The sequence below is a fragment of the Opisthocomus hoazin genome, chromosome 4 (genome assembly GCF_030867145.1).
Source record: "Opisthocomus hoazin isolate bOpiHoa1 chromosome 4, bOpiHoa1.hap1, whole genome shotgun sequence".
Taxonomy (NCBI): Eukaryota; Metazoa; Chordata; class Aves; order Opisthocomiformes; family Opisthocomidae; genus Opisthocomus; species Opisthocomus hoazin.
In genome coordinates, this window is record NC_134417.1 from 39919705 (window position 1) to 39938598 (window position 18894).

The window sequence follows — 18894 nt, forward strand, 5'->3', positions numbered from 1 at the left end:
CAAAATCGCAACTGGGTCAAGTTTAACGGATTAGAATTTAGGTTAGTATTTCACTGTCTTGACTGCTTTGCTGATTTGTTTGATACTGATACTTATATTTTTAAAGGCGTTGAATAGAATTTGCTGAAATGGCTTTGTGTTCATCTGTACAGATGGAAAAATATCTATATTATGTGTTAATTGAGTTTGTTTTCATTGAACTTTTAAAGATACATTTGTCACAATGTTTATTGTTTTTCATTATTGTGACAAAATATAGATATTAGATGAGCGTGATTTAGGAGATGTGTACATTCTCGGTAAATGAAGCAATGATTTGTGGATTTATTCTGGATTTCTAAAACTACACTCATAACCTGATATATAACATTCTGCAAATGCTTTTTTCTCACTAGATACATATGAATAATCACACTGACAGTGGTTGTCTATGATATGATGAAGTCCTGCCTTTACTGAGTCAATGCAACGTTCCCAGTGTAGTTACCTATTGAGCTTCACTGTACATAAATGTTTGCAGAAGGTCAGGTCTAATGAGTCTCTCTTAGTTTCCTGGACATCCATAGATCCCATTTAACTGAAATACAATTAGAAATTTGCAGGATGATGCCCTTGTTAGTTTTTTTAAACCCTTGGCTTAGGTTCACAGCTTATTTTAATATATCAAGTATGCAACTTCACTGTTGAACATTTGTTCCTTTGTAAAACAATTCTTTTGGTCATCATTGCATAATACCATATATTTGGTGGTAAAAACCAATCTCTCCACTTCTCTGTGTCAATTTGGCTGATGTTTGGCTGTATTTTTTTATATGTTGCTCCCAATTCAACCACAGTTCCAGAGTGAAACTGTCTTCAATATTCATTGACTATCAGAGATTCTGGGAACCTGTGATGTGCTGGTGGACAGTACAGCTTCGTGGCAAATTCCAGTTAAAGGTGCAGTAGAGCTGCTAATGATAATTCTATCATGGAAATAACATAGAAGACAACAAAACCACACAATTTCTTCTGCAACCTTGAGTATTTAATCTGGCTGTTCTAGTTTCCAGAGGCACACATCACTAGTAATTACTTGTCATAATCAATGATTTCATGTTCATCAAGTGAGGCAGTAGAATTTTGCGAAGTAGCTAGGCACATCCAGATAAAGTATGGGTCGTCATGCTGCAATGTGTTTCGTTTCTGCTGTCTTCTCAGTTTGAGGTCATGTTGGGCTTCACTTGAAAGTTGAGTATTCAGTGTCTAGTGAATTGATGCTTTGTCATCCTGGTGGGCCTATGCCACAGTTTCAAAAGCTGTGGTCATGGTTAGCACTAGCTGAGGCATTCTTAAAAGGGTCAGATAATTGTTGCATGAGGTTACGTAATCCCAAAGTGTGCTTTTGTGTTGACATTGCAGCGATGTGGGAACACCACAGCATTTAAAGTGCTCCTTTGCAGGAGTGACATGGTTAGTCTTTCTGGTGACGGAGTGTTTGGTAAAGATGGCGCTCTGCCATAAATATCTTTGCTTGTGTTCCATAAAGCTTTAGTCCCCTGAAAAAGCTGTGTGCACAGTGGTTGAGTGAGATGGTCTGCACAGGGAATCATGCTGTTGATCACTGTATTGTCACTTTGTAAACTACTTGGAGAATTGCCTGTAAAAAAAAAAAATTCTCCCAGAATAATGGATATTCAAGATTTAATTAATGAAATTGATATTATCACTTATATTGCTGTATCTATTTTAAAGGTTTGCTTTGCTGGTGTCTTAGCTTTCATGTGTGGCTGCATGCCACATGAGCAAGGTAAAGGGGCTTGTAAGGAAAAAAGTATTTGACTTTAAATGCTTATGTGAACTAGGATATATGATGGAGACTTCTTAAAACCACAGAAATATTCTGTTAGGCCTTGTTATAGGTTTAGTAACTGAGTTGTATTTCCTTTTCTAAAATGAGTTAATGTGGGAAAGGCTTACAGAGTAGTAATAAATGTCAAGTTGCAATAGGAATGAACAAGCAGTAATCCTAGCATTTCTCAGCTCTCTGTTTTTTTTCTCCTTTATATGCATTAAAATCCTGCTTTATGAAGATCTAATTGTGTTTAAAAATAGTTGGAAGGGGTCGGATCAATTAATTATTCCGTAAGAAAGATTGCCAGAGGAGACCTGTGAGCTTGTGATCTCTGTTCTTGCTTAGATAACAGTGTACAGAACGGCTCTTTTGAAACTGGGTACAAAGGCTTTGATTATGGATTAATTTACTGTGGGGTATATAATAGTCTTGATAATTCATCATCCCTGTGTCCATTTCAGAATAATTACATTTCTGATGGTATTTTTCATATTTTAACAAATTTTGCATAGACGACTTGCTCCTAAGTGCTATGGATGAAATATAAAGAGATTCTGTATTCCTTAAATGCCTAACTTCTGCTCTCTTCAAACTTCATTTCTGCTAAAAATGAAGGTACTTCAAATTTATTAGAAACTGAACCCAGTGTGATAGAACTAGGTGAGAATAAGAGTACTTGGCTAAAGTTTCACAGGTGGTGATCAGTTATGTTTTTCTTGACTTTAAAAAAAAAATCCACCAAATTGTCAGCCGCCTTTCTGTTTCTCTGTTTTAGAGTATGGTATAAAATCTGTGAGAGTCTGCAGTTTCAATGGTGTTAGGGACTCCAAGAATATATACTACCAACTCAAAGGAAAGCTCCTTGGAACTTCATATTCATTTCTTGCCCTTTACTTTTTCAAAGTTTTCTTCAACTTCCTAGCCAGTTAATAGGAAGGCATTTTGTATTTTTGGAATTGTATTGATATTTTTTGTGTTATTGGAATAAGCCTGGGAGAGTGGTGTTCATTATTGCCCCAATAAACTTGTCTGAATACACAAGAGTGGATATGGTGCAAGCCTTTTTCAAGAGTTTGGTAATTTTGAAGTTATTGCTGATGTTAATGCCCTAAGAAATATCTTGAAGTAGGCACTAATAATGGAGAAATCTGGTTTTAAGACTTGAATCACCATTAGTTTGCATTTGTTAAATGCTTGATATCTTAAGGTCTACTCAGCAATGAAATAATCATGGAGAGAAATCTTTCTGCTTGAACGCTTAAGGCTGAAAGCATGAGAAATGCTTTGTGCTTGGAAATTACTGCAGTCAGATCCTGATAATAATGGTGAGAGATGAAGTTCTCAAAATTATAAGAGTAATTCTGGATTGCATCTCTACCTTTGCAACTTAATATGAAATTTAGTAAAAATCTTAAATATTATCTTAATTTAGAGAATAGTTCTTTTTTCTTTCTTTTCTTCTTACAACATGCTTTCGTTAATAACTTACCTGGCCTGTAATTTGCTGTATTGGAACAGAACAAGAATTTGGGGAGAAAAATTTAAACAAAAAAAGATCTAAATGAAAAGCAAGTTTTGGTAGGTTGTAAGAATATATATTCAACGTTGTACTTTCAACGTGTTCCAGTACCTCTTAGATCTTTCCTGCATCAACCACTTTCCTTTCTTCCATTGCTTATAGAAAGAAAGTTTGCAAAACTTATTTTCAGTTTTCTTTCTTTGAAAGCGTTGTGATATTAAAGAAAGAGAAAGAAAAATGTTAAATAAGCCATGATAGGCATTATGCAATGCAGATGGACTTCTTACTTGATAGTTTCCAGTTCGTCTGAAATCTTTGCATTGAAGCTACACTTAGAACTGCCACTTGCAATACATTTTTCCACCTACCCTGTGAAAAAGTGAGACAGGGAGAAGTTTCCTTTTTTTTGGTATTTTGCATCTGTTTAGAAAGTGATATAATAGATCTTATCTAAACAGATTGAAAATCTACTGTGAGAGTTGAAGATATAGTTGGGAGATCACAAAGAAAACATGACTAAGTCTAAAGAGACTAGGATCTCAGTTTGCAAAGGCTGTGGATTCTTTATTTCCCTCAACTGTTGTAAAGTACAATTAGAGGTAATGTTCAGGTGAAAATAAAATCATGTAAAAAAGTGAATGTCATGTTTTTAGAACTTACTCATCCTTACATGCTGCAACTGTTTGAATGAAGAACCCCAGAACACTTCCAAAATTTATAGCTGATGTCCTGGGAGATGTTTAGAGTAGTTTTTCTCTGAGGAAAGACTTCCTTTTTTCCCCTCATGTTAAGTATTTACTGTGGAACCATGTATTGTCAAAGTTATCTTTAGTCCTTTCCAGCTGCTTTCTGTGTTGCTTTGGTTTTTAGTACTCGGAATATCTCAACGGGTGCTGTTTTGGCAGCCTTTTTTCTGTCTGTGGTATAGGTTTTTTTTTTTTTAAACTACAGTGACTGTGTGCTTACATTACCATATGGTAATTAATATTGTATTATCCTGGATATTCCAGATCTCTGAAAGCTAGAGTAGGTCACTTCATCTATTAACAGAATAATTAGTACTTAGGAATGTTTTTTCCCTCTCTTTGGTTTCTCTGCAAGTGTAAAGTAGAACTTGTGTATATGCAGTCATGTAAAGATTTAATTGCTATATGTTTTGGTGACCTGCAACATTCCAAGGCTGCACCTGTCCTTGAGAAACTTAGGCTTGTCACTGGTATAATATTTGTTTTGTATTATGTGCCTTCAGAATTGTACAATTTTGTGCCAAAGACAAACTTTTTTAACAGTTGTACTTTTTAGGGTTTTTTGTGAAGCTGCTTTCAAAATGGCTTACAGGCTTGATAGGTTAGGTATTGTTTGGGAGTACTGGGATATTTGTTTTACAAATATTTATAGCCTTTGAAAAGGTGAGCATCTCCTTTGTTCATGGTTATAAAATGGAAAGAAAGCAAATTCTGAAATGAGGGATCCTAAAGGTAAAAGGTTATGTCAGTTACTTTATGTGATTTATGCTTCTGAAATATACACTACAGTAGAAGTTTAAATACAGCACAGAGTGAGAGACCACTTGGGAATTAATTCATGACTTGGTCTAGGTGTCCTTTGCCTTTGTTGTGTAAGTGGGGTTCAGGTGGCTGTCACACAAGTGCAACTGTGTTTGTCTGGTTCTGCAGCACAATTGATACTAGCTTAGCATTATGCATAATGAGATACAGCTAGCTTGCCTTTGTTCCAGATTCCAGGACTTGTGAATTTATTCATTACACCATTCCATCCAGTAATATTATAAGAAGCATACTGATGAACGTCATCAGCACCTTAAATTCATCTTAGCGTATTTTTATTCCCAAAATTCTCAAATGCATATTGGACATGAAAGGTGATTCGATATTTGAAGACCTCTGTCAGACTAAGGAGAACTTGTCTACTGTTGTTGCTTGTCTCCTCAGAAAGACGAAGCTGCATAGTGCATACAATTACTGTTTAACAGTGGTCAGGTGCAACTGACATAGGGTGCTGCCTGGTGTTGGCGTTTGTCGTGTAGCTTCATCACCCGTAATTGATGAAGAGTAGCTGCAACAGGGGACTCCACCTTGTGCAGAAGGTGAGGTATGAAGAGCATCAGCGCTTTGGTCTGAGCAAGCTGAATGTGGGCACGATTACATTAGGTGACATGTCTGTGATACTTTTACTCTCCTCTAACCAAAGTATGTCATGTTGGTTTTCAGTATTTTTGATTAATTTCTCACTTCTTCACGTGGTTAGCTGGGCTTTTTTTTGTTGTTTTGTTACTTGGCTCTGATTTATGTGGTGTTTGGACTCGTGAGTGTCCTGTGGGTTCTCCGTTTTATTTGGAAACACTACATTTTAAAACCTAAACCAAAAGCTATCAAAACGTTTTGTTTGAAATGTTTCGTATTTATAGTTCCTTGAAATTCTGTTTTCTTTATCTTCCCAGTCACATGGGAGCTTGGAGGGAACACACATGCATGTCTAATGCCAGTGTTGCAGATTTAAAAATAGTTTTTCTCCACGAAATGCTAACAGCTGGTTGGCTTTGCTTCCCGGCTGAAGATGCATCGTATAGTATTTTCATTATCCTGCTGTTGCCAAATGTTAATGGATCAAGCTCTACAAGATTTACTTTGTAAATTCTGTTGTAATACTAATTACACTTTAACTTCATTTCTGTGAAGTTTTTCACAACTCCAGTCAATCACCCATTAGCTGATTTTGCAGATAAACAAACAGGAAGAGAAAGTGTGTGAGAATTAAATTGTGTAAAGTGTGTGAATTAAATTTACGTTGATTTAAATGACAGTGAAGATAATCAGCACTGGTGTAAGCCAAGTATTATTTAGGCAAGATGAAGATGTAGTGACATGCATGAGAACAGGTCTTGTAAGTTGTGCTCCCCCAGGATAAACCCCTTACCTTTGTTCTTTTCCTTTAGTTGAAGTAATTTAGTGCAAATACTGTGGAAAATCTTGTGTTGTCATACTGAAATGATAGCAATTGCATGTTGAAATCACTGTCATCTTCACTTTTCACCAGTGATGGAAAATGTCTAAACATTGTATTTCAAGAAAGAAGGCATTTATAACAATGTTTTTCAAAATACCAGTTTTTGTAGTGCTGTGAGTAGACAATATTATATACAACAACAAATTATTTCTGAACAGAGTAGAATATCATACAATAGCTCTTCTGTTTTTCCCCATCTTGAAGTACTTGGCAAAACAATCTTATCTTACAAGAAGTGAATCTGCCATTTTATTTTATTTTGAAAATTCTTTCATAATGTCTGGCAGTTAAAGTGGTGTTGGCTTCATACATATGATCCATAATGTTTACATTTTGGCATAAAAGCTGAAGCAGCTAGCGCAAAATATTGAGACACCCGAGTGTTCATAAAATAACAGATGGCTGTTATGTTCATGTGGAAATAATTATATACTGCATTTTTAATTGCGTAAAATAAATGTATTGTTTTTGATTAATACAGTAGGCTTGCTGGTCATAGATGGATAAGTGTCTTGTGTGGTATAAACCTGAAAGTTATTTTGTTATCATGTATTATGAGACATGATGGGGATCAATTTCAGGAATGTCTTAACGTGCTTTAAACGGAATCCTTTCTACACTATCATACTAGATAAACTAATGCTGTTGCCACAGGGACTTGAAATTGCCTTGGGTGTGCAAAAGAAAAATCTAGATAAATGATAATTCATTTAACACTCTGTGGCTTCTGTTTATGGAAGACAGAATTCCTCAGAATTGTCTAAAAGTAAACAAGTGTGCCAAAGGTAATTTCAGTGCTGCGTGTTCACGGATGGTAAAATTATACTTAACAGACGTTTGTAATTTTTGCAGGTAATAGCTCTAGCAGATGCAGCAGAAGAAAATCAAGTCAACATGTTCCAGGCATTCACAAAGTTGAAAAGTGCCACTCATCTGGTGATTATGCTGATTACTCTGTGGCAGAAGCTCAGCGCTGATCAAGTTGCTATTCTGGAAGCTGCTTTTTTGCCATTAGCAGAAGATACACAAGAACTGGTAAGAATCTGTAAGAGCTGCTGGAAAAATGCTCATTGACAGAGCTTTAAGCGCTTAAATTAACACATTTCCCCATGTGCTTTGTTGAAGACTGTCCTTTGAAGTGATTTAGTAGTCTCATTAAGTGGGTGTTTGATACAAACTACATTGATTTCACAGGGAAGTGGGAAAATAAGAGTAGATTATAGAATGTTTCATTAGAAAATATGGGTAATACCAGTTAACTTCTGCTTAATCCTTCCTTATTAAGCCAAGTAGGAGTGTCTCGCACAAGTTTAGCTAGTTTTGGCTTCTGTCCAGTTGTTAGCACGAGCAGAATAGCCTCAATTTTTTGAAGACTAAATATAAATGCTATATAATATGCATACGTGTGTACTCACATGCACACAGTCCAACAGAACTATAAAATATAGACATGTACACACAGTAGTATGCTATATTTCATCTATTAAGCATTTGCCATACTTGGTCTTTAGTGTTTGCACATTGGTTTATATAATGGATGAAAGTTATACAAAGAAAGTACTGTGAATAGATAATACGTATGTATTCTCCAAACCATGCACTAGATAGTCCTGCATTGTGTAGATATCTTGCAAATTCTGCTCTGATTTAGTGAGTGTGACTATGTGAGATTGCGTGCAAAATTTGGAGAATGGTCTGTAAAGAAAGATAATGCTGTATTTTACGCTTGCCTAAGGTCCCCAGCTAAACACTGCTTTAGCTGAATTAAGGAATGTTCTAAATTTGAGAATTGTAGTTGATCTCCAGTTAGTTTCAGATCCAGCCTTTTTGCTGGGTTCTAGAATAAAGTACTTAACGATAGTGTGCCACAGTCAGAAGCAAAATAAACTCTGACGTTAATATCTCAACAGTTTCTTTTAGGTATCTGAACTATAAACTATACTGCATAACCTTTCACAAACGACTTCTATAGAATAAAAAATAATAATTATCAAAGTACACATACATTTTAATTTTCATGCTCTGCACAGGGTTTTTGCAATGTACAGTGAATCTAGATTTTGGTACATACCCAGAGCACTAAGAATGGTTTGTGGCCATTTAGAAAGCTTGTGCTGGGTTCCAAGTGAATTTAGGATCATCTGCAATTTCCGGCTGAGGGGGAGAAAGTATTTTGGCATTTTACATGATATTGACCCATAGCAGTCAAAGCCAAACAGTTTTGTTGAGACTTGTTTTGGAGTTTTTGCTCATTTAAACTTCAAAAATCAAGCTGTACAACTGAGGAGTATGCATTCACGTGAGTGGAATTGAAAGAAAGTTCGTATGAATCTCATGAAAGACCAGACAACCATTTTTTGCATGACTCACTTTTATTTTGCCATCAGGAATTGCTTTGCTTTGACACATATTTTGATAAAACATGGTCTGTTGCGTATCCTGTAATACAGATATCACTTCAGTATATATCTCAATGTGGGTTTGATACAGTTGTTAACAATATTCCATGCTAAAACTGTGAGACCTCACGTAAATATTGTAAGGATGTACATCCTGCAGAGCAGCCAGGATGAAAGATGTAAACCAGCCAGAACTGGAGGTGGAAATGGAAATGAAACCTTTACAAAATACTGAAATACGTGCCATATTGAAGTTGTTACGGTACCACAGAAATCTGAATGTAATTTAAGGAGAAATTTATGCAGGGGAGGGGGAAATCTTCTCACAGACCAGTGATATTTACAGACAGAAGCTCCTAGCTAGCGTCCAGGTTTCCTTGTAAGCAGTTGAGTGGAACACTGGTAAAAGAAAGTACTCTGAAGAATTTTTATTTTCTCTTCAAACAATTCTGCCCAATGGTTTGTTGTATTTTTGTTTGGGTGGAATGTATTAGAAGACAATTTGGATGCAGTCTGCATATCCAGAACATTTTCTGCCTTGTGAGCGTTAAACTGTGGAAGTCGTTTGTTTTTTTTAATAAAAGGGAAATGTTTAGAATATACTGTTACTGTAAAAAGAAATGCTTCTCTGACCATAACATCAACATTATTCTCATACATGCCATTCCATTTAGAACAGATTGCGTCTTGTTTTCTAGACCTGGCGATTGTTCCAGTTAGATATTTAGCAAATACAAAATTGGGGCTTTGTGTTTCTATTGTCACCAGTTTTTTTCAGACTACTAAATGGTTTCTGTTGCTGCAACCTTTTGTGTAAGAACATGTAAAATTTGTTTTTTCTTGTCTACAAAGATACAGTGGAAGTAATACTGAAAACTTGCATATTTTCAGAGTAACAGTAATTTGGCATCGTATTTCCAGCAGTAAACTAGCTAGCACCTAAATAGTATTGCTTTGATTAAACTGGCGAAAAGGGTTGTCCTTGTTTAGCATTAGAAGTACAAAGATATTTCCCTTTTCAGTGATTTTTTTGTGAACTCTGTACAATCTGAGAAGTATAACAGCAGAAATGGAATTCAATCTCTCAGGTCTCTGCTTTTGACCAGTGGGATAAATAAGCTAATCCTTCTGCTGATCAAACCATTAAGAAAGTGATTCTGAAACTGAATAAAAGTTAATCTTGTTTGCATGGAAGTTAGGTGCAATTTTGTCCCAATGTACTTTGTTACTCTGGGACTAAAATTAAACCTGTATGCAAGACATAGAAGTATGTTGTCTGTATTTCAAAGCGTAGTGTTACAGCTCCATGCAAACTGTACTTGAAAATGTATACTGGTTTGGAGTCCTGTGTTTTGCTATCTGTTCAAATATATGGTAGAAAACTATTTTAGAGTGCTTTTGGAGAAAAAAGAATCCATGATTATTGTAGTAATATTAATGATGTATCAAATTTTTATTACGCAATTGACTTTTTTTAGGATAGTTGATGACTGTTCTGCAAGACTAGCATATTTGTTACTAGCTTATAGCAGGGAGTGACAATAATTTGAAATACTATAAAGTCTGAAAAATGAAAAAAGCAAGGAACACTTCAAGACATTTTTCAATGATTATATTTTACTGAGTGAATTGAAAAAGATATTGGTAAAATTCAAAGTTTGTGATAAAGCATATGTTTACAATAGCAAATCCTTTTCGGAAAGGCGGGAATTTGGGCTGATTTAAAGGGTTCAAAGGGTTGATGCTACCTGGGATAGTTTTGATATAATGATTGCATGACGTCTGGATAGACTGATGGCTCAGAAGTCTGATCATTAAGCTATTAATGCTTTCTTTGTTTGGTATTACAAAGGAATAAACGTCTGTCAATGCTAACACTCTAACTTTAGAATTGATGGAGAGCCCTCAGCAGTATAGTCATCAATAGTAACATTACTGAAGAATCAATATTTTCATAGTTCTCGTGATGTTACCAAATAATGACATACATGTGATTCATTGCTCAGAACCATCTGTTTCTTGTTATGGTCACATTTGTAATACTATAGTTGATAGCTATAAAATGGCATGAAGGAAGTATGTTTTAATCTCTTTTCACGTTTGGAATTGTACCAACCAAGTAAATGTCTGTTTTTGAGCTTAATTTCTTATTGAAGTTGCAATTTGAAAGAAAAATGCCCGAGGGTGAAATGGATATTTTTAAGTGACTCCATGATCCTAGTGTAATTAACTTAAGTGACTGACTATAAATTTACTGCTTTACAGTGTTGATTAGATAAAGTAGAAAAAGCAATGATGAAAAAGAGATGGTGTCAGAAGAAAATCATGAAGTGCCTAGTAAGAGTCATAGGAGTTACTATCAAAAGTATCTGTGCTTTCTGTAAGAGGATGATCTGAATGTAAACTGCTAGAAAAAAAAGATGAGTCATTTGGGAAAGACTAGATAGCCTGATGGGTTTTATGTATGATAGCGGGTGGGTTTCACCGTAGAGTTCTAGAGTAACGTAGAAAATACCCTTTTGTGGAAAGAATCCTTTACTGACTGAAAGCTTTCAAGATTAAAGATAAGGTTATTTCTGTAATTCCAGGAGGCTTAATTCTGCCAAGACTGACAGTAGCCAACTTTTTCTTGAATTTTTCCATTAATGTTTAGTACTGTTGAAGCTTTGAGCTACTAATTACATCTTTGAGAGTAATTTTTGAGCCCTAATTCTTAGTATTCATTGTCAACTGTCACTTTTCACTAATTCTTGTAATGAATTAGGGTATAATCCAACCCAGGTCTTAATCACAGTAGAATACATCTGGAATTAGTTTTTTTGTGTCTGTAAATCTGCTTGTTATTTTAATCACTTTTTAAATGCAAAGCTCCAACTGTGTAACAGGCTGAAATATTGTATATTTTGTTTGCCATAGGCTAGTATGAATTATCTTTTGGTATTTTGTAAATACTTTTTAAATTTCTTGAACAAAACAAAAAAAACCCTAAACCAAACAAACCCACAAAAAACTCCAAACCACCATTAGGCAATGGGCAAGTGACAACGGGTAACTTGGAACCAGTTTTCCATACAGTTGTATTCCTTATTTCTGTGAACAGACAAACTTGTAGCAGATAGATTATTTCCCTTCCCCCCATTCTTTCTAGAAACAAGAAGGATAATGCAACTGAAAATAAGTAGTTTTAGAGGGAGAAGCACAGGAAATTTGCCTTTTTTCCAGCTGGGAAAAATAAATAATGTTGAGTATGTTTTCTCAGAGATCAAAGCTAGTAAACAGGCCTCCTTTCTACTATTTGAATCAAGGCCATGCAGCAGAACCGTTCAGACTCTTCTGGTACAGTTAAGCAGTTCTATGTCCAGTGGGGGGAGGAGGGGGGGGGGGGGGAAGACAAGCTAGTGGTTTTTAAACTTTTAATCGCCAAAATAAAAGGAAGGAACTTTAAGCTTTTCGTGGTAAAACCCAGCTTTTTTTCAGTAAAAAAGGTCGGCCTCAGTCTGCAGTTTAGTTTTGGTTCAGGGCAGAATATGATTGTTAAGTGAAGGAAAGATGAAGGTGAAGGAATGAGATTCCCACTCCTTGGGCAGGGAAGGCCCTGTATGAGAGAGAGGTTACAAATGGAGTAGTGGTGCCTGGATCCTGTCAGTATCTTTTTGCTCGGGTGTGTATATGTGATCCAGCTGGAGAATGAGAAGTAAGAGGATGACTTAAGTACCAGCCTTCTCTTGTTCTACGTTTTGATATGGAAGCTAAACTCCTTTGTTCAGTGCTCTGCCTGCTAGCCTGCTTTCAAGAGGACCAGAGTACACAAGAGACAACTAAAACAGGTGGAGACAAGGACATGTGGCTGTAAAGCCACTAAGTTACTGCAAATTGATGTGTAACCATTTCTATTTAATTTGTGATTCCTTAAAAGCAGAGTTTCAAACTGATTACTTGTCAGTTTTATGGTGTCTATAAATGAAAGATCAACTGTTTGTAATAAGTAATTTGGAGTAAAGAGGGAATTTGAAGAGCAAGGTGGTAATCTCACTGTTACTTTAAGCACTATCGTGGTTCCTTTATATGTTTGAGAATCCTTCTCTTCCTGCAGTTAATTTTATTTGTTGAGAAGACAATGGCTTATGGCAAACACAACAAGTGGGAGGCAAGTTACACCAATATCTGGTGACGTTCGTCTGTGGCTGAATTCGTGTGATTTTTCACAGTGGAGTCTGTGGGTAGAACAGAAAAATGCCAATATTTTGTTGGTGTGAGAAAGAAAGGCTTAGTGTGGTCTGTTTAAGCTGTTTGTGTATTAATGAAAATCCAGGATATATCTTTATTTGATGCTTTCCACTTCAAAGAACTAGCAGAAGAAGCTATGCCCAATTGCATTTTCAAATTTTTTTCTAATTTGCAGTTTTTATGGTCTCTGGTAATAGGGGAGCATAAGGTTATTATTTTTCAAAAGGCTTACTTCTGGTGGTTGGTAATAGTACTGCTTTTCAAAAGAGAAAACTTTGTCTTTTTCTTCCAGGTGGCATAAAATTATGGACAAGCAGGTTTTAATATGCATTATGAATTATAAAAGTCGAAGGACGGAAAGAATCATTGTATTCTTGTTTAATTGTATTCCCTGAACTTGTATCAGAACAAGTGTTCAGCCTTGGTATAAACCTTATGTTAATGGAGAACCTGATATATCTGTTTGTTGGATGTATTTTAAAAATAAGTTTAGAGAATTAATTTTGTAGTGAACTTGAGCTATCCCCTTATTCTGCCAGTATTAGAGATACTGAAGTTATTCTTCAGTGGGCTGTCTCTCCTGTGAGCAGAAGCATACTCAAGGATGGTATTTCTCAGTGTAAGTTAGTCAAGGCAGAACCGTGTTCTGCTGGATTAGTTTGCCTCCAGCGTATGTTACCTCCTTTAAAGCTAACTAGGATATTCTACAAAATACTGCAGTTGTCCCAAGCGATACAGCCTTTGTTTGATTAGATTAAATCAGCTTCTGCTATCAGATGTCTTTATGTAATATTGTGATGGGGACCTCTAACCTTTCTCTTTGTTAGGGTAGTGTAATCTGTCTAGGTCAGGTACAAAGAGAAGCTAAAGTATTTTAGTATAGTAGTAATTACTGAACATGTGCTGCATACCAGGAGTTCAGATCAGTTGTCATCTAAACTGCTTAATGACGAGAGTGATGCATTACAGTGATTACATTCACCAAAAGGTCTTAACACTCAATATACATAATCAGTGACTCTTTCTTTTGGGTTGTTTCTTCTAAAGAAGCTGATTGTCAGTGGAGAATTCCTGTGATATTGTGTCCTGATTGAAAGATCTGCAGACTCTTGCTGGGTGTTGAAAAGTAAAAGGATAGTACCGAGGTTTTAGAAATATTATATGATTTATCATTGATTGCAAAGTTCCACTGGAATTACTTGTATGCTGGAAAAACTTATCAGTTTCAGCATCATTAGTGTATGGCCTCTATATTACAGAATAGGACAGAGTTCATAGACTGAAAACTTGCGTATTTACTGTTGGTTTTATTTTGATTGTCTCACATCAGTTCAAAGCTATGATACTTTTATTCTAAAGAATGAGATGATATGCTAGTATCTGATTAAAAGAAGCTAAGGACTCGTCCAGATGGGTCTTGAATATCTCCAGAGAAGGAGACTTCACAACCCCTCTGGGCAGCCTGTTCCAGTGCTCTGTCACCCTCAGAGAGAAGATGATCTTCCTTGTGTTCACACGGAACTTCCTATGCTTCAGTTTGTGCCCATTGCCCCTTGTCCTGTCACTGGGCATCACTGAAAAGAGTCTGGCCCCATCCTCCTGACACCCACCCTTCAGATATTTACAAGCATTTATAAGGTCCCCTCTCAGCCTTCTCTTCTTCAGGCTGAACAAGCCCAGTTCCCTCAGCCTTTCCTCGTAGGGGAGATGTTCCAGTCCCCTCATCATCCTCATAGCCCTCCGTTGGACTCTCTCCAGTAGCTCTTCATCTTTCTTGAACTGGGGAGCCCAGAACTGGACACAGTACTCTAGATGAGGCCTCACTAGGGCAGAGTAGAGGGGAAGGTGAACCTCCCTCGACCTGCTGGTCACACTCCTCTTATGCACCCCAGGATCCCATTGGCCTTCTTGGCAGCCAGTGCTGGCTCATGGTTAACCTGTCATCCACCAGCACACCCAGGTCCCTCTCCGCAGAGCTGCTCTCCAGCAGTTCCACCCCGAGCCTGTACTGGTGCATGGGGTTGTTCCTCCCCAGGTACAGGACCCTGCACTTGCCCTTGCTGAACTTCATCAGGTTCCTCTCTGCCCAACTTTCCAGCCTGTCCAGGTCTCACTGATTGGCAGCACAGCCTTCTGGTGTATCCACCACTCCTCCCAGTTTTGTATCATCAGCAAACTTGCTGAGGGTGCACTCTAACTCTTCATCCAGATCATTAGCTTGCTGGCTTTTTTTACCATGATTTTCAGAGTAGCCATTTTTTAGATGGAAGTTTTTCCTTTTAGTTAATAAGATGCTTTGTCTTTATTCCTAGATTAGGAATGATATACCAGTATTCTATCTGCACAAGTGGTGATACACCACCTTACATTAGGACAGGATAGTTCAAATTAAAGGAACTTAAAGATTGTGTAATTGATTTTGCTGTATTCTCCTGGCTTTTTCAGTGAAGCAAGAGTTTGATATCGCCAAAATATGGTTTTGTTACCTCAAAAGTGAAACAGGCATTTGGTCATAAGGCTGTAGAAACAATGGAGGATTTGGTGATCTTTGCCCAAGCTACTGTCTCAAGCAAAAAACCCAATAGTTCTAGCATAAGCATGAGAATTGGTTATCCATGTAAAAGTACAAGTCCAGTTTGCCACTATTCTCATTGTCCTCACCTGTGCATTTTGGGAGAATAGAAATTCCACATTTTGATACAACAGAGCTGAGTTTAAAGTTAATAGTGAAGAGATCTAAAGTACCGTGAGAATTTAATTAGAAACAAACTTTTTTGTCAAGTTGTGTTTTTTTCAGAGCTAAAATATTTGAGTGGATATAGTTCCATATTTGGTAGCTTTTGGAAACACTCATTAGTCAGAGTTTCATAGCATCTTACATTGGTAACCTAATAAAGGATATTGTAGTAAGAGGAGTTCCTTCTCAAGTGCATCACTGATATGAGAATAAAATATGGGCTGAGATGCAGTAAGATGTCTCAAAAAGCTTTTTTTAGCTTAGCTTTTCTCTGCTTTTTTTCTCCAGACCAACTATAACAAGGTCTGATTCCTCTTCCCCATATCAAAAACTATCTTGCTGAACTTCATTGAAGTTACAGACCTCATGCGTGGCAGACCTGCTGTTGTATGTACAGCATTCTTCGGCAAGATGCATGACTCCTGATGTGTTTGCATGCACGCAGACAACTTTGACAGCATTTACAAAACCCAAACAGCACCTCCAGTTTTCCTAGCTAACTGATGATAAGTCCTAGAGGAAAAGAGAGATGAAGTGTTAAAGGGTTTCAGTGCTAAAAAGGAAAACAATAGATGTTTGAAAATGGCAAAGAAGAAGCCAAATCACTGCATTCATGTAGTGCATACAAGAGCTGCTTTCGTCAGTTCCCAGAATGGAATCAATGATTGTAAGCAGTCAAGTTAAAAAGTAAATTCAGATGCTAAAAAATCCTCAAAAATTCAGAATTCAGAAGTGGCTTCTACAGAAACCCCTGATGTATGTGAACATTTGTGATTCCAGAAAGGATATATTTGTCTTACAACAAACAAGCATTCCTAGGGGAGTAACTGTACAATTAGATAGATAGTTAGAACCTATGTGTTGAAAAACATACCCTCTTCTCTGCCTCTCACTCACTGCCTTAAGGGTCTTTATAATTTTCACTGTTGTCCATAAATAAAATAATAAAAAACAGGTGTTAGGACACAATCTGTAGTGCTATGATTTTGAGATATAAGAATTTTGAAAGAGGAGCTGGGCAATATAGGTACAGTCAAGAAGAAAACTACTGATATAACTCTAGTCTAATTCTGACCTAATTCTAACCTAATTTTGAAAGTCTTTCTGTGCAAGTGAGGAACATTCAATCCTAAAGGACACAGCGTATGTGGAAATTTGGCTACAATAATCAGATTAATTACATTTTAATGGAAGAGCTAATAAAACCACCATCTGTAGTCATCCTGCTATTTTGTGTTTTGGTGAAGCATGCACTTTCCTGAGAGCAAATTACTAAACCCAAAACATGGAAGAGTTATGCAGCTGTAGAAATATTATTATTATGATCCCTACCTGGAGGAGTTCTGCTTTCTTACAGGTGATACACTCTCTGTGGTATCAGTTGTTTCATTAATACATGAAACCCTACAATTGTTAATAACCATAATTTGTTTCTGTGAGCAGGAGTTTCTTCTGAATTGAACTTGAAAAATACATTATAGTTTTTAATGATGGAGGTCATCATCATGGTGGAACGCAGCATTCCAGAACTTTTGTTTAGTAATGCTCAATTTGCTAGATTCCTGAAACACCCACTACTTTATTACTACTCTTCTATATTATGATTTTTCCAGAAGATCTTTGGTAAAATACTAGTTTAAGAACACCATTCCTAAAAGACAAATATTGCATATTCCATAAGATAATTTTAAAAACATTATTTTGATTTCTAAGCCATATGCATTTTCAGCTTTCCTTCCATACCTGGAGACATTAGAGAATGAGGTTTCGGAAAATTTTGTTTTAAAGTTAAGTGTTGTTTGAATAGAATCCTCCAAACACCGTTAGTCTTGTATTTAGTGCAGAAGTGTTCAGTGGTTTGTAAATTATGCTTCAGAGGACAAAAATACCAGAGAAAGACAAAAAATCACTTTTAAATGGCAAGTGTCCTTTTCAGGAAATAACCTGTCATATATACCGATTTCTGTCAGGTGAAGTTGCTGTAGGATACCAATATATGTTTACCGAGCAAGACTCAAATTGAGAAGTTCTTGTAGAAGGTTGTTTATGCTGCTGGATCTTCTATTAAATAAATATTTCTGCACTGAACAGATGAAGTTGCTGTTTCTGTTGTCGCTGGTGGTTACAACCACTGTGCAGAAATGGCAAGTGTATCTGACACTCTAAAAAAGAAAATTTATTCACAAAGGGTTATTTCTAAAGCTGATATTTGCAATCTGCTACCTCAAAATGTGAGATGTTAGTATTTGAATTAATGCTCTGAAGTAGCTGGAAAGTAGTTGCTAGCATGAATAGTTACTGTTAAATAGCTTTGCACAGACTAGTTCAATAAATATGGTAAAGAGATTTCAAAATTTTCTGTGTAAGTCTTGATTCCTTTCTCTGCTCTTCTATTTGTTGTTGTTCATAGGCTCTTTAATCTTTTATACCAGGATCCCTACAGAGCTTGATTGTTTAGGAGATGGCGTACTGTGGTCAGAGTTACTTTGTACTTGGGTTTTGCACTTGTCTTTTATCCCTTGTGTTTTAAGTAAATTGTACTTTTTTGGAGTGGTTAAGTATGTTAAGTCCAAATCCTTAAGATTTTAATGACTATAATGTCTCTAGTGCAGCTCTTGACAATAGGTTAAGACTTCAGAGTACTGTCTCACAAATAAGGATGTTTTTCTGCCTAAAATTCTTTCCTTTAATTGAAATGAAACTGATTTATGTACTGTTTTGAACTATTCTTCTAGAACGGTGTATCTTACTTTCTTCATTTTAGTTGCTCTGTCTCTTACCTTGTCCTGGATGTTCAGCTATATCCTCACTTTGATATTGCTTTCATCAGTCTGCAAATTTCTGTTAGAATCGAATTATTTTAAATGCCAATTGAAATAAAAGTCAGGTAGGTTAATATTATGGATGTTATACATAATATTTGATTTAAAGGAATACATAATATTTGATTTAAAGGAAGAAAAGATTAGAGACAGCAGGATTAGTACAAGAATTTTAGTTGATGCTTTTTCTGTTGTGTGCTCACTGCAAATGTCCCTCTTAGGCTCTCAGTAGATTTGGAACGTATTTAAGCTTAAGTCGTTTGTCTGGATTTTCATCAGACTTGAATTCTGTTAGTCTGTAGGATTTCACCGTTTCCCTGCTTTTTAGG

At 36.3% G+C, this 18894-nt stretch overlaps 1 protein-coding gene across 2 annotated transcripts in view; it reads left to right on the forward strand.

Annotated features, from left to right (window-relative positions):
* Window positions 1-18894, forward strand: part of BBS9 (Bardet-Biedl syndrome 9) — a 310207-nt gene that overhangs the window by 130511 nt on the left and 160802 nt on the right. For both annotated transcript variants that reach the window (XR_012763711.1, XM_075418656.1), the window contains one exon: window positions 7233-7415. Coding sequence is in view for 1 of the 2 variants with exons in the window: in XM_075418656.1 (XP_075274771.1) it covers window positions 7233-7415 (183 nt within the window). In the remaining variant the exon portion in view is untranslated. The remainder of the gene's footprint in view (window positions 1-7232; window positions 7416-18894) is intronic.